Below are 12,895 nucleotides of genomic sequence, written 5' to 3'. Positions count from 1 at the left end.
AGTAGCCCTCCAGGTAGGCTTGCCGCGATAGACGGTGTTGACGGTGTTACCGGTTTTAAGCCCCATCACCGGTGACATCACTTTCCCACCGTGACACCGTGATGTCTTGACTTTTTAAAGTATTCGTTTTTGCTAAAAAATTTATTTGAATTAATTAAAAATAATAATTATCAATTATTTAGTTCAGAAGAGAGCATACATTATAATTAAAAACTGAACTGCGCAGTGCGTGCCAAGAGCCAGTCACGTCACAGATCAGCAAGCATCAGGAGTCCATTTAGCACGTGTGGAGATGAGAACGAGTCAAATTACAGAAAAGCAAGATAATGGCGGAATGTGTAATTTATTTAGGCCTGTTTTATTTTCTTATTCGTTAATAAACGTTTTATGGTTCTTATTTGTTTGGGCCCACAGTTTGACGATTTTCAGCCTATGCGTGGGGTTATTTTTATTCGTTCGTTATGCTAATAAAAGTTCTGTCTATAAATAAAAGTTTTATTATCAGCGAGCCGAGTTGTTGTTTTTTGTCCATTCAAGCAATTGACGCTGAATTGCCAATTGACGCTTAATTCGAAAGTGAAAGTATAACGCATTTAAAAGCTATTTAACCCCCCCGCCCCGCCCCCCACGGTGACACCGGGATTACCGGTGTTGTGACACGTCGATTAACCGGTGGGAAATTTTCCTCACCGCGGCAACCCTACCTCCAGGACCGAAGTTGCCCAAAATAATGTATTATGAATCATTAAACTTATACAACTTTTTTTTTTTTTTAATATATGGAAAAAAAATTCACTTACTCTGTGTTGTGTTTTTTTCTGGTAATAAAATGAAGACATAAAACACAAATGTTATCATTTATCATCAATTTTAATCATGAAATTAAATAAACTTTTTGTCAAATAACGTGCTGCACAATGAGCTTTACTGTTAAAATTAAAACATGGATTATTTCTTAAATTCAGTTTTGATGATAATTTATTTGGATTAGTGTTAGTATTATTACATTGGGACATATCTAAATTCTACTGTACAACGGTAATATATTTCTGTCAAGTTAAACCGAACTTTTATTTTGACGGGTTGCCGTGAAGACCTTTTGAGTTTCTGTGTGTTTGTCATGATGATAGTTTTTCTCAAATGAAGCGGTGAAATGATCACGAAGTGACTTTCGGAGTGGATCTCGAACCTGGAGAGGAAGTTCATGCATTTGTGTCTTCATATAGGCAAAAAACAGCGCAAGCGTTACACGTGCTTCAGTGTGTGTGTGTGTGTGTGGTAAATGAAACTGCGCGTCGCGTCGGCTGCACCATTCATTCACACAGAAAAAGCAGGATTCGTATTTAAATTGTCTTTGTGGTTTAATATCCACAAACACTTGTCAACATCGCGATTTGATTTTGAACTGCTTTCTATTTATTCCTCAAAAGATTTACAAAATCCGTGAAATTTCGCGTAAATTCCTTTTTTATGACTGGATTTCGTCAGCATTTTAGGGGGGGGCGGGCCGCCCTCCTAAAACAATGGTAGGGGAAACACTGCATATAGTAAAGTGTAATTTATTCCTGTGATCAAAGCTGTATTTTCAGCATCATTACTCCAGTCTTCAGTGTCACATGATCCTTCAGAAATCACTCTAATATGATGATCTGATGCTCAAGAAACATGTATGATTATTATGAATGAATGTGAGCATGAGAAACTTTTTTAAAAACATTTTTCAAACTTTAAATATTCCAAACATTTGCTTGGTAGTTTGTTTTTATAGTAAAAAAAAAAAAAAAAAAATTCTTGAGCTAGAAATCACTCTTTGCAGATTATTTAACCATTATTTATAGATTATTTCACTTTCACGTTTAACCCTTTCAGCTGACACTTGTGTCTAGCCGATTCGCAAATATAAAATCCAAATCAAGTGTCATTTAAAAGCTTAGAATCTGAGATTCTGGATTACAAATTAGAATTTTTTTTTCACAATTTCATTCATATCCTTTTATAATAACGGTAATAGGAATCTGTGAAAACATCGCACATATGTAAGATATCATTGGAAAGGTCTCGTCCTGTAGCTTTCTTTCGCTCAGACGAAACTACAGCGATGGTTTTCCTATGAAGCCGTCGGACGCAGAGGTTTGTGCAGCTCTTATAACCGTATCTTGTGTTTCACAGATCACCAAAGGACTGAAGCTGACCTTTGACACGACCTTCTCACCCAACACTGGGTACGATGACTTAAATGCCACGTCTCAAGTCAAGTCACCTTTATTTATACAGCGCTTTTTACAATACAGAGTGTTTCAAAGCAGCTTTACAGAGATAACAGGAAAATAATGCAACAAAGTTTGTTTCTAGAAGAAAATAGCGTCACAGTCCAGCTTAAGTAAGTTCAGTGATGGTTCATTTTTGTTGTAAAAAAGTTTAGTTAATTTATATATATATATATATATATATATATATATATATAGCCGCTCTGGAGAAAAGCGCAATGTCATCGTCCAGCTCAGTTCAGTTCTCATATAATTAAATGGCATCGATGCAGTCAGATCAATATTATTGTTGAATATTAAATGAAATTTCCAACTAACCAAGCCAAAAGCCAATGGTGTCAAAGGTGACTTAAGCATTGTGAGCTTTAGATGAGGTGATTTTAACGTTCATTTGTGTTGTTATAATAGCAAGAAGAGTGGCAAGGTGAAGTCGGCCTATAAGCGTGAGTACCTGAACGTGGGCTGCGATGTGGACTTTGACTTCGCTGGTCCTGCGGTGCACGGGGCGGCTGTGCTGGGGTTCGAGGGCTGGCTCGCCGGCTACCAGATGACCTTTGACACCGCCAAGTCCAAAATGACTCGCAGCAACTTTGCAATCGGATACAAGACGGGAGATTTCCAGCTGCATACTAATGTGTAAGTCCTGCTTTAGCAATCCATTATTATTTATTTATTTAATAATCATACATAACAATCATATAATAATTCATATTACATATCAATTTACAATTATAAATCAATTTATAATAATTTTAAGAATAACTAAAAATTATTATTTATGATTAATAACTAAATATATTTACTAAATAATAATAATAAAAAGTATTTATATTTACTTATTTTATATTAAATATAAATAATAATAATTGTTTAATTAAAGTAATAACTATTATTATTATTATTTGTAAACCATTATTATAATTATAATTAATAATTATAATATAATTAATAATTATTATTTAGAATAATCTTATAATAATGATTTTAATTTGATGTATTTATTAAATATAATTAAGTAATACATAACATTATTATTTTCTAACTGTTATAATTGGAAAGAATAATTATTAACGACGATGATGATGATAATAACAACTATAATAATCATTATTATTATTATTATTTATTATTAATGACTTATTTAGAATAATTATATATATATAATTTATATATATAAAATGTGTTTAATGTGTATTTATCACAGTGTTTATGTTGATTTGAACATAACAATTGAACAGTTGATTTGAAACGTATGAATACTCAAAACCATGATACAGCAATTGATCTGTTTCTGTGTGTAAAACTGCAGAGTGTGTGTGTTTGTGTCTGTGGCGCAGGAATGACGGGACAGAGTTTGGCGGCTCTATTTATCAGAAAGTGAACGATGACCTGGAGACGGCAGTGAATCTGTCCTGGACCGCGGGGAACAGCAGCACACGCTTCGGCATCGCAGCCAAATACATGCTGGACTCCAGCTCCTCCATCAGTGTGAGTGTCTCTGAGCCAATCAAAACTCACGCTCGGATAATCTGACATACATGCTGGACTCCAGCTCCTCCATCAGTGTGAGTGTCTCTGAGCCAATCAAAACTCACGCTCGGATAATCTGATATACATGCTGGACTCCAGCTCCTCCATCAGTGTGAGTGTCTCTGAGCCAATCAAAACTCACGCTCAGATAATCAGGGCTTCACTAGAGATTGCTGTCTATGATGGGCACTTCTAGTGTAGACAGCTGTTCATTATAAAAAGAGCAATCAAGTTTTTGTTGTTGCATCGCTCCACTCACATCTGACGTGTGCTGCAGGTTCTTCACAGCTTTCCTCATATATACATATATATTAATATATATAATCCTGTGTTTCTGATGTTTTTGCAGCTGATCTGCTGTCTTCTGCTGGCGTTTACATTTCGATCATTTGTGGGAGATATTTCACAATTTGAACTCAATTTTAATTTAGTTTCACCGTACGAACATTACGGACTCTACTTTTGTTAATTTAGTTTCTTTCTCCAAATAACTAATGAAAAATAACAGTATAGTGATTGTATACAGTTATGATGGTATGAAGTGAATGGTCATACTGTGGTGAGATTGTTTTGTTGGACTACAGGAATCATGACTGTAAGAGAGAGATGCTTTAGTCATTTAACAGCATCTGTGTTTTCCTCTTAGGCGAAAGTCAATAATTCCAGCATGGTTGGGATCGGCTACACTCAGACCCTCAGACCAGGTGAGTGTGTGTGTGTGTGTGTGAGAGAGTGTATGTGAGTGTGTTATACAAATCGCTCCATCCAGAATTTTTTTTTTTTTGTATAAAATGCTTTTTCTTTTTGATTTTCTTTTCTTTTTTGTTTTGTAGAATTAAAAAAATTTTTTTTATAAAATATTTAGTTTTAATATTATATTTTTAATTGTATAATTTTTTGTGTTGTTTTAAAATATTTTTTATTTTAATTTTGTTTTATTATATTTTATTTTGTGTAAAATAGTTTGTTTTAACATTTTATTTAGTAATTTTTTGCTTTGTATAAAAGTTTAATTTAATTTTGTTTTATTTTTATTTTATTTTTGTTGTGTATCTTTTTTATTTAATTTAACTCATTTTAATTGTATAAAATATTTTGTTTTATATTTTTATTTTGTATAAAATATATATATATTTTTTATGCTTTCAATTTGTGTTAAAAATTATTTTTTTATTTAATTTTTTCTAATAAGCAGTAGTGCAGCATTATCGTAACCGCAGGCATGCAGTGCTTTAATACCGACAGTGTGTGTCATATTCTATATATGCAACGTGAGCGATGAAATGTATATCTGGGTAAATCTCATTAAATGAAGTATGACCCCAAAATCAAAATATTTTTTTGTACAGAATATGACTTCTAATTTCTTCTCTTTTGATTTTGGGATAAATGTGAGCCGGACATGAGTTTGTCCCGTGTGTCGCTTGTGTGCTGATGTGTGTGTGTGTGTGTGCAGGAGTGAAGCTGACGCTCTCCGCTCTGGTTGATGGGAAGAGCATTAACGCTGGAGGTCATAAACTGGGTCTGGGACTGGAACTGGAGGCGTAGTGTGTGTGTGTGTGTGTGTATCTCCGAAGAGTCTCACATCTCCTCACACAGACGACTGTCACACAAACATAACCGTCGTCTCTTATTTATTTGCACGGTCGATATTTCTCTCCAAACCAGCGCTTTCAATCTGTGTGTGCTTACCTGTACGGGTGATGTTTTTTGTTTTTTTTAGGAGGAATACTTCACCAAAAAATGAAATTGTTATTATTTGCTCTTCCTCATGTTGTTGCAAACCTTTAATGCTGCTTTATGATGACTTTTGACTAATCTTTATGCAGATCTTTTCTATACAACTAACTAAGTGACCAACACTATCAAGCTAAAAAAAAACATTAAAAACACTATTTAAAATAATAAAGTCTTCTAAAACCTTATGATATCTTTGTATGAGCAACATAATTATATTCTGAAAATGAATGACTTTTTGGAGCTTGACAGTTTTGAGCAGTTCCTAACTGTTGTTGTGTAGAAAAGCTTCATAAAGCTAGTAAAGGTTCACCACAATCAAGATGCTCGTAATAACCGCCCTGTAAATACTGGCAGAAGTCTAATGTTGGCCTGATCTTTTCCTTTGCTGTTCCTTTGAATGTAAATGATGGTTTGCACATGAAGCTGCTGTGTAGTGGTGTTCCAGACGCTTTTGCCGTGGCTGTTGTGTAGTTCTTCTCTCGCTGTATTCAGGCTTTATGGTGATTGAACAGGTTCTCTGGTGAGATGTTTGGAGAGCTGAAGCTGTCGTCTCTACACACACTCTCTCCAGAAACACTCATGAGGGACGACCAGAGCGTTTCCCTGCGAAACCGCACAATCACACCCGTGTGTGTGTGTGTCAACCTTTGCAATAAAGTCCTTGTTTAACTACATTTCAAATTGAATGATTATTTTATGATTCATGCCAACCTGAATGTTCACACTTTATAAAAATGTAGGTCAATTTCAAAATATTTCTGGATTTGTTATAGATAAAACCATGAAAACACACGTGTGTTACTTGAAATAGAGCGTTAACTTAGTAAAACGTAGTTTATTTTAGCAACTTGATATGGCAACATTTCTAATTTAATTTAAAGCTACACTAAGTAAAAAAAAAAATTGTTTAAAATATAAATGAGTCAATACATCATCAATGTTTCTTCCAAAACGTGTTTTTGTCTTGCCCTGATTCACTATTAAATGGTAAGCCTATTATAAGAGTTGACGGGATGGTTTTGGCGGGAAATTGCGTCATACCGTGTCTCTTCATAGCCATAAATAGTGTGTGTGTGTGTGTGTGTGTGTAAGTTGCAGGGGCGAGAAAGATTGACAAAGCCGCTAAATCTCCAACATCCGGGGAATCACCCGTTTAAAACAAACGCCGATCTGAGGAGAGTCTGCTGAACATGAGACCGAGACAGAGCTCGTAATAAAACAACAATCAACATTATATTGTTTTTAGGAGATGACGAGAACTCAGAACTAAGTAATGAGTTCAATGCCTGAACTTTGTATTTTGAGCACTTGCTTGTTTTTGCCTCTTCAATGACTCGCTTGCTTTAGTCCTCATTTGTAAGTCGCTTTGGACAAAAGCTGCTAAATGTAAATGTAATGTCTTCAGCTGGTCAGCTTGAGATCCTTTCCATCTAAACTGGTCATATTTCTTAAGCCTAGTAGTGAATGTTTTATGAGCTGTAGTAGGATTATAATTTATATCAGATCATATTAATCACACAGAGACGAATGCATGCAGTTTTGTTCTTTAACCGCTAGAGGGCCAAAAGTGATTAGACTTAGATTTGAGTCATTTTGTTGTTTTTGTCAGACATTAACTAATACTGAAAAAAAAAAATCTATAGACATTACAAAACAAAAACTGACTAAATACATAATTTACTAAAAACTTTCCTTAGACCTTTTTTTTTTTGTAAAGCTAAGGTTTCAAATAATGATATTCAAACTGTTTTATATATATATATATATATATTACAGATTCCAGTGCCGTAATTTTGTTTATTGAAAAATTTGATACCACATATACATTGTACATTTACATTTTTTGTTTCTCGGTAAAAATCAGTATTATGAACATTCGAATACAAAACTTCATATTTATTTGATCAAACTTCAATCATCCCAGTGCATATCCTCAATCGAGCAACATAAATGAATGATTAATGGCTCCTTCAGTGTGTAATGTTGGTTCATGTTAGATTTTGAACGCCAGTGTGAGGCCGTCGCCCACGGGGAGCATGCTCAGGTTGACTCGCACATCTCGATGGAGCTTCTTGTTCAGCTTATCGATGCTGATGGAGTCGACGTCGCCCTCTTCTGGGTTCACCACTCTACCGCTCCACAGGACCTGAAGGAGAACAGCACGGTTATTCGGCCCTCCGCTAACAGACACGTCGGGAATCATGACAGGGTTTTTTATTTTGCCTGAAATATTCCTTGCAATCACTTTTAAGTAAGTTTTAATTCCCTCAGGAGTTGAAAGTATAGTTATTCCAGATGCTGTTATTATGATCACTCACATTATCTATAGCGATTATTCCTCCTTTCTTGACCAGCTGCAGGGATTTCTCATAGTAGTTGTCGTAGTTGACTTTGTCAGCGTCAATGAAGACAAAATCAAACGTCTCCGCTTGACCTGCAGCCAGAAGCTCATCTAATGACACAAAACAAGAACACATTATCAAAGTCCACGTCCATTTCTGCTCAGATCAGTTTAGTTTCACGTGCATGTTCATCATAACATCTTCAGCAAATTTCATATTTAATATGATTTAATTTATGTTATATGTTACTGAAATAAAAACGTCTCAGGACGTCACTGTTCAAAGCAAATCTCACATCACATGAGACCGAATGTTTGGACTTTTCTATGTATATACTTTACATTGTACTATTATTTTATGATTCATGCCAAGAGTAAATTGTGTGCAATTGTACGGAAGCGTATTGCATTCACTTGAGGAAAAAAATCTACTCTGTTTTTCTGAATTAACAAGTTAATTATCTCAGAATTACACGATAATTTTTCATGGGAAATTTTTTTTTTGCTCTGTTTTTCTGAATTAACGAGTTAATATCTCAGAATTATGAGATACATTTTTTTTGAATTTTTTTTTTTCACTCTGTTTTTATGAATTAATGAGTTACTCATTATTTTGAGATAATTAACTCGTTAATTGAGAAAAACAGAGTAGATTTTTTTCCTCAAGTGAATGCAATACGCTTCCGTACAATTATGATGCATGTCAAGTTAATTGCAATCTGAATGTTCACACTGAAGTCACAAAATAGAGATGCTTAAAACATATATTATTATTATAGTTGACTAAAACTAAAACCATTTTCGGTACTTGAAATAGACGTTTACTGAAACAAAAACAATAAAAGTTTCATTTTTCAATTTTCATTTAGTTTAACTTGATGTACAAAAATAACTAAAACTGGAATAAAATGACTAAAAAACTAAATAGAAATATTTATAACAAAATTACTAAAACTAACTAAAAATAAAAAAATATATTAGTAAAAACTATAATAGCATCTCAATGACTCTACTGTATATTTACTTACTTTTCCCCACATTTTTTTGCTGTTCATCCCAAAAAAAAAAAAAAGCAGATGTGTGTCAGAAATCATGAGATGTGAATGTAGTCTAAAGGTGATTTGGATGAGGAGAATTTCACAATGCTTGAATAAATGCAGATGTTACCGAGAGTTTGCAGCGCTGGCTTCAGACGCACGTCGATTTTCTGCTCAACACAAGCCTGAGAAGATGTCAGATTATTAAATACATGATTATAATGTTTATGACCTGAAAATAATGCAATAGAGCCTCAAAGCGGCGAGTCTGATCTCACATCTCACATACATGAACATAGAGATCCAAAAACTTCATTAATAATTCATAAAAACAGTGCAGTGCAGAGAGCGATTCACTGAGAATCATAAACGGTCAATTAATAAACATCCATATTTATAAATATAAATTAAAGTGACTATCCATTAGAGCAAACTGGGGTTAAACATGGTTACTTATTAACTGTGTTAAAAGTCTCGTCAGTTTAAATATTAACCCACATGGTGAAGGTTTATGATAAGAACAGATCAACTTTATTAACATGCAGACTTCCTGGTTAAACATTTCATTACAGCAAATATGAACTTTATACAAAAGGGTTTTATTATTGAAAATGCTTTATTTTTGCTTCTCATGAACTTGGAACCATTATTATTATTATTATTTATTCACAATTTCAACATAAAATTGTGATGTTTGCATTAATGAGCAGTTTTATTTTCACTAAAATACCTCAGTTACCTCCTTGGAGATTTTTTTTTTTTAATTCCATGTGCAAATTTTGGCTATTATTATTTAACTATTTGCAATTTCAACATAAAATTGTGAGGTTTGCATTTATGAGCAGATTTATTCTCACTGAAACACCTCAGTATTTTGTGCAATTACACATGCAATTTAAATATATATATATATATATATATATATATATGATTTACAATATTGGGCTTGTCGAAGTCTAAGAAATAATAAACCAGCATTTTTATTATTATTATTATTATTATTATTTGGGCTACAACTTTTTTGTGTAGTACTCTTTTTTCTTTCTTTTTTAAATGTGAAAGGTTTTCAATTCAATAGTACAATACATTTTTATTGTATTATACACGCATACATAAAATCATACATCCATATAAGTGTAAAACATAACAAATAAAACTAAATTAATTAATAAGATAAACATACAAATGAAAAGTAAACTATAACTGACGGCTTAGCATATCTTGTCTCATATGATATTACTCATTCCCTTATAACTTTAAAAGTAACAAAACACAAAAACAATGATCTTTATTAACCTGTCAGATGTTACTAGGATAGTTATTAATATTGTGTTGTAGTTTATGAACAGTACAGTGGACTATCATGCGATAGGAAACGCTCAATCGTTTCAACAAATGTGGAAAAAATGAAAGTTTCTTCATGCACAATAAGACCAGGGCCGAGCATTAAGTGTCAGTGTGATGTTGAGTTTGACTGTGTGTGTGTGTGTGTGTGTGTGTGTACGAGTAACTCACCAGCTTCCAGAAGGGTCTGCCGATGTTGATGAAGTCCTCGCTGACGTCACAAGCGATCAGTTTCCCGTCTTCAGGAAGAGTGAGAGCGATGTTCAAGGCGTTATAGCCCGTGTACACACCTGAACACACACACACACAGAGTTCAGCACACGTACAGTGTTCCACACAGTATTTCTGAAACACACATACCGATTTCAATGGCTTTCTCCGCTTTGATTAGGCGGGCTAGATTCGCCATGAACTGCGCCTGTTCGCAGGCCACCATGATCCCGCTCAGCTCGTGCTCCATCGTCCTCTGCAGAAACACATCGAACGCTTGTTAATTACTCTCAAACATCTATCTGAAGTGATACCTTTGAAATTACTTTTTTAATAATCCATATTAAAGGGATAGTTCATGCTTTTCATCTGAAAGAAGAATGTCATATACACCTAGGATGACTTGAGGGTGAGTAAATCATGGGTTAATTTTCATTTTTGGGTGAACTATCCCTTTAAATCTAGAATGCATATATGCAGTTTTGGGCCCTATTGATTTTCTATGGACTTCTGTGTGTTTTGGGGGCGAGACGGTCATAGATATCCATAATAAAGGCTAGATGTCTTACTGCGGAGTCTCTATCGTCATCACCGGCGGCCATCTTGTCACAGGCAAGCTTTCTGGCGGGCTCTGTGGTGCCTGATGTAAGATGAGTGATCGGCACGAACACAAATACTCTTATCTCGGTGAAATCTTGATGGATTTACAAACGATTTGGTTTCTTACAAACGTTATTAGCGTGGCTATAATTCTGGATGATTATTTATTATTCATAAGTATGCAGTGTCATAACTGCATCTCTGACGTTTATAACAAACCAAAGCGTTTGAAAATTGGTAGAAAATTGAGCAAGTTATGGTTATTTAAAAAGTACAAGCGCCATTAAAACACAATGTTACGAGTGAGCGAGCTGCCTGTGACAAGATGGCCGCCAGGTGCGGACGTCAACCTCCATTGGCCAGCAGCGCGGACGAGACATCTAGCCTTTATTATGGATATCTATGTAGACGGTTGTCATGATGAGAGAAGAAGAAGAAGCAGGAGGAGGAGGAGGAGGAGGAGTTTTACCAGCCGGAGTTTTTTGAGAGCCGGATGTTCCCGCAGGGAATTGTTCAGCAGGTACTTCATCACCGGATCATCTTTCTTTCCCACGTGGCTTTTACCCGACGACATTCTGAAGAACTTAGATTTGCGTTTGCCTTTATAGAGATGAAATCAGAGAAAGAAATGACTTTTGGCTATACTGTGTGTTATTTACACTAGTGTACATTTCATAAGACAACACCTTGTTTTAACCTTTTTCCATGTGGGATTTCTTTTTTCTTTCTTTTTACAATTAGTATTATTATTATTTATTTGCAATTTCAACATACAATTGTGATGTTTGCATTTATGAGCAGGTTGGTTTTCACTGAAACACCTCAGTATTTTGTGCAATTACACATGCAATTTTATAATAACAATAATTTTTTACAACATGAAAACTCGTCGTACCAGATATTTATAAACCAGCATTTTTTTATTATTTGGACTCCAACATTTTCTTTTTTTTTTCTTTTTTAGGTTTTCTATTCAATAAAACAATACATATTTATTGTATACAACTATTTTAGTTATACTTCGTTATTGTATGCAAAAAGTGTTTTTAACAGAAGAAATTTCCCTTTTATTACAAAAGATTAGGAGGGAAAAAGTCAACACATGATATTTATTTTTCACAGGCAGATTTGAAAATGTATTGGTTCGTTTTATTTATTTAAATTAATTGGGAGCTGCGCCTTTAATTGCGGCTTCTTGAATCGAAGTACACGAACTTCCGGAAAGTTACACACGATTGACTTCTGCTTTAGTTTAGCTTTAAGGTTTCCTTACCCACATAATATCCCGCTATAAAAATCGATCCCAGCATCGCTGAGCCTATAAGCGCTTCTCTAGATAAATTATGAGAAGACATAATTATTAATACAGCTCTCCAACTGAAGATCTTTACATCTGACTGAGGTGAGCGTGAACCAACAGACACACATGAACTCAGTTACCGTAAAACACAGTAACGTTATTTGAGCTCGGCTGAACGAGCTTGTGCTGAATGAGTAATGTGATTGTTCTCGTAAGATTAGGGAAAGTTTATGATGGAACATGATTTTTGAGTAATATGAGGATTAAGGTAGGCTATGTAAAGAGGTGTATTTGTATAATGTAAGTAAACTCTACTGGTTTATGTTGCGCTTAAACTCGGAGAATTACGTTACGAGCGCCATCCAGATCACATGAGTCATGACAGATACATGGATATTCTCCATTTATTATTTGTCATATTATTAAAAGCGTTTAATGTAGGCTATTGACAGCCAGCCGTGGTGTGTAAGAATGCGTTATTTTAACGTACTGTTATTTTCTCTATATACTTATGTTTAAAATGCGT

At 34.4% G+C, this 12,895-nt stretch overlaps 2 protein-coding genes across 2 annotated transcripts; one reads left to right on the top strand and one right to left on the bottom strand.

Annotated features, from left to right (window-relative positions):
• The first annotated feature begins 2,091 nt into the window (after window positions 1–2,091).
• Window positions 2,092–5,804, top strand: LOC130078463 (voltage-dependent anion-selective channel protein 2-like). The gene is made up of 5 exons (XM_056243975.1): window positions 2,092–2,222; window positions 2,676–2,903; window positions 3,605–3,755; window positions 4,444–4,501; window positions 5,254–5,804. Exons 1-5 carry the CDS (start codon window positions 2,110–2,112, stop codon window positions 5,343–5,345), a joined length of 642 nt encoding a protein of 213 aa, XP_056099950.1. The 5' UTR covers window positions 2,092–2,109; the 3' UTR covers window positions 5,346–5,804.
• Window positions 5,805–7,307: 1,503 nt separating this feature from the next.
• On the bottom strand, window positions 7,308–12,497 carry LOC130078466 (catechol O-methyltransferase domain-containing protein 1-like). Its single transcript, XM_056243979.1, has 7 exons — window positions 12,343–12,497; window positions 11,539–11,669; window positions 10,620–10,725; window positions 10,431–10,549; window positions 9,046–9,100; window positions 7,856–7,989; window positions 7,308–7,683 (listed from the first exon to the last, which is right to left on the bottom strand). The coding sequence occupies exons 1-7, from the start codon at window positions 12,422–12,424 to the stop codon at window positions 7,531–7,533; spliced, it is 780 nt and encodes a 259-aa protein (XP_056099954.1). The 5' UTR covers window positions 12,425–12,497; the 3' UTR covers window positions 7,308–7,530.
• Between the last annotated feature and the right edge of the window lie 398 nt (window positions 12,498–12,895).

This window comes from Rhinichthys klamathensis, unplaced genomic scaffold (assembly GCF_029890125.1).
Source record: "Rhinichthys klamathensis goyatoka isolate OS25496 unplaced genomic scaffold, OSU_Roscu_1.1 h1tg000880l_1, whole genome shotgun sequence".
Lineage (NCBI taxonomy): Eukaryota > Metazoa > Chordata > Actinopteri > Cypriniformes > Leuciscidae > Rhinichthys > Rhinichthys klamathensis.
Note: the sequence above shows the minus strand (reverse complement) of the source record. Positions and strands in the feature narration are given on the sequence as shown.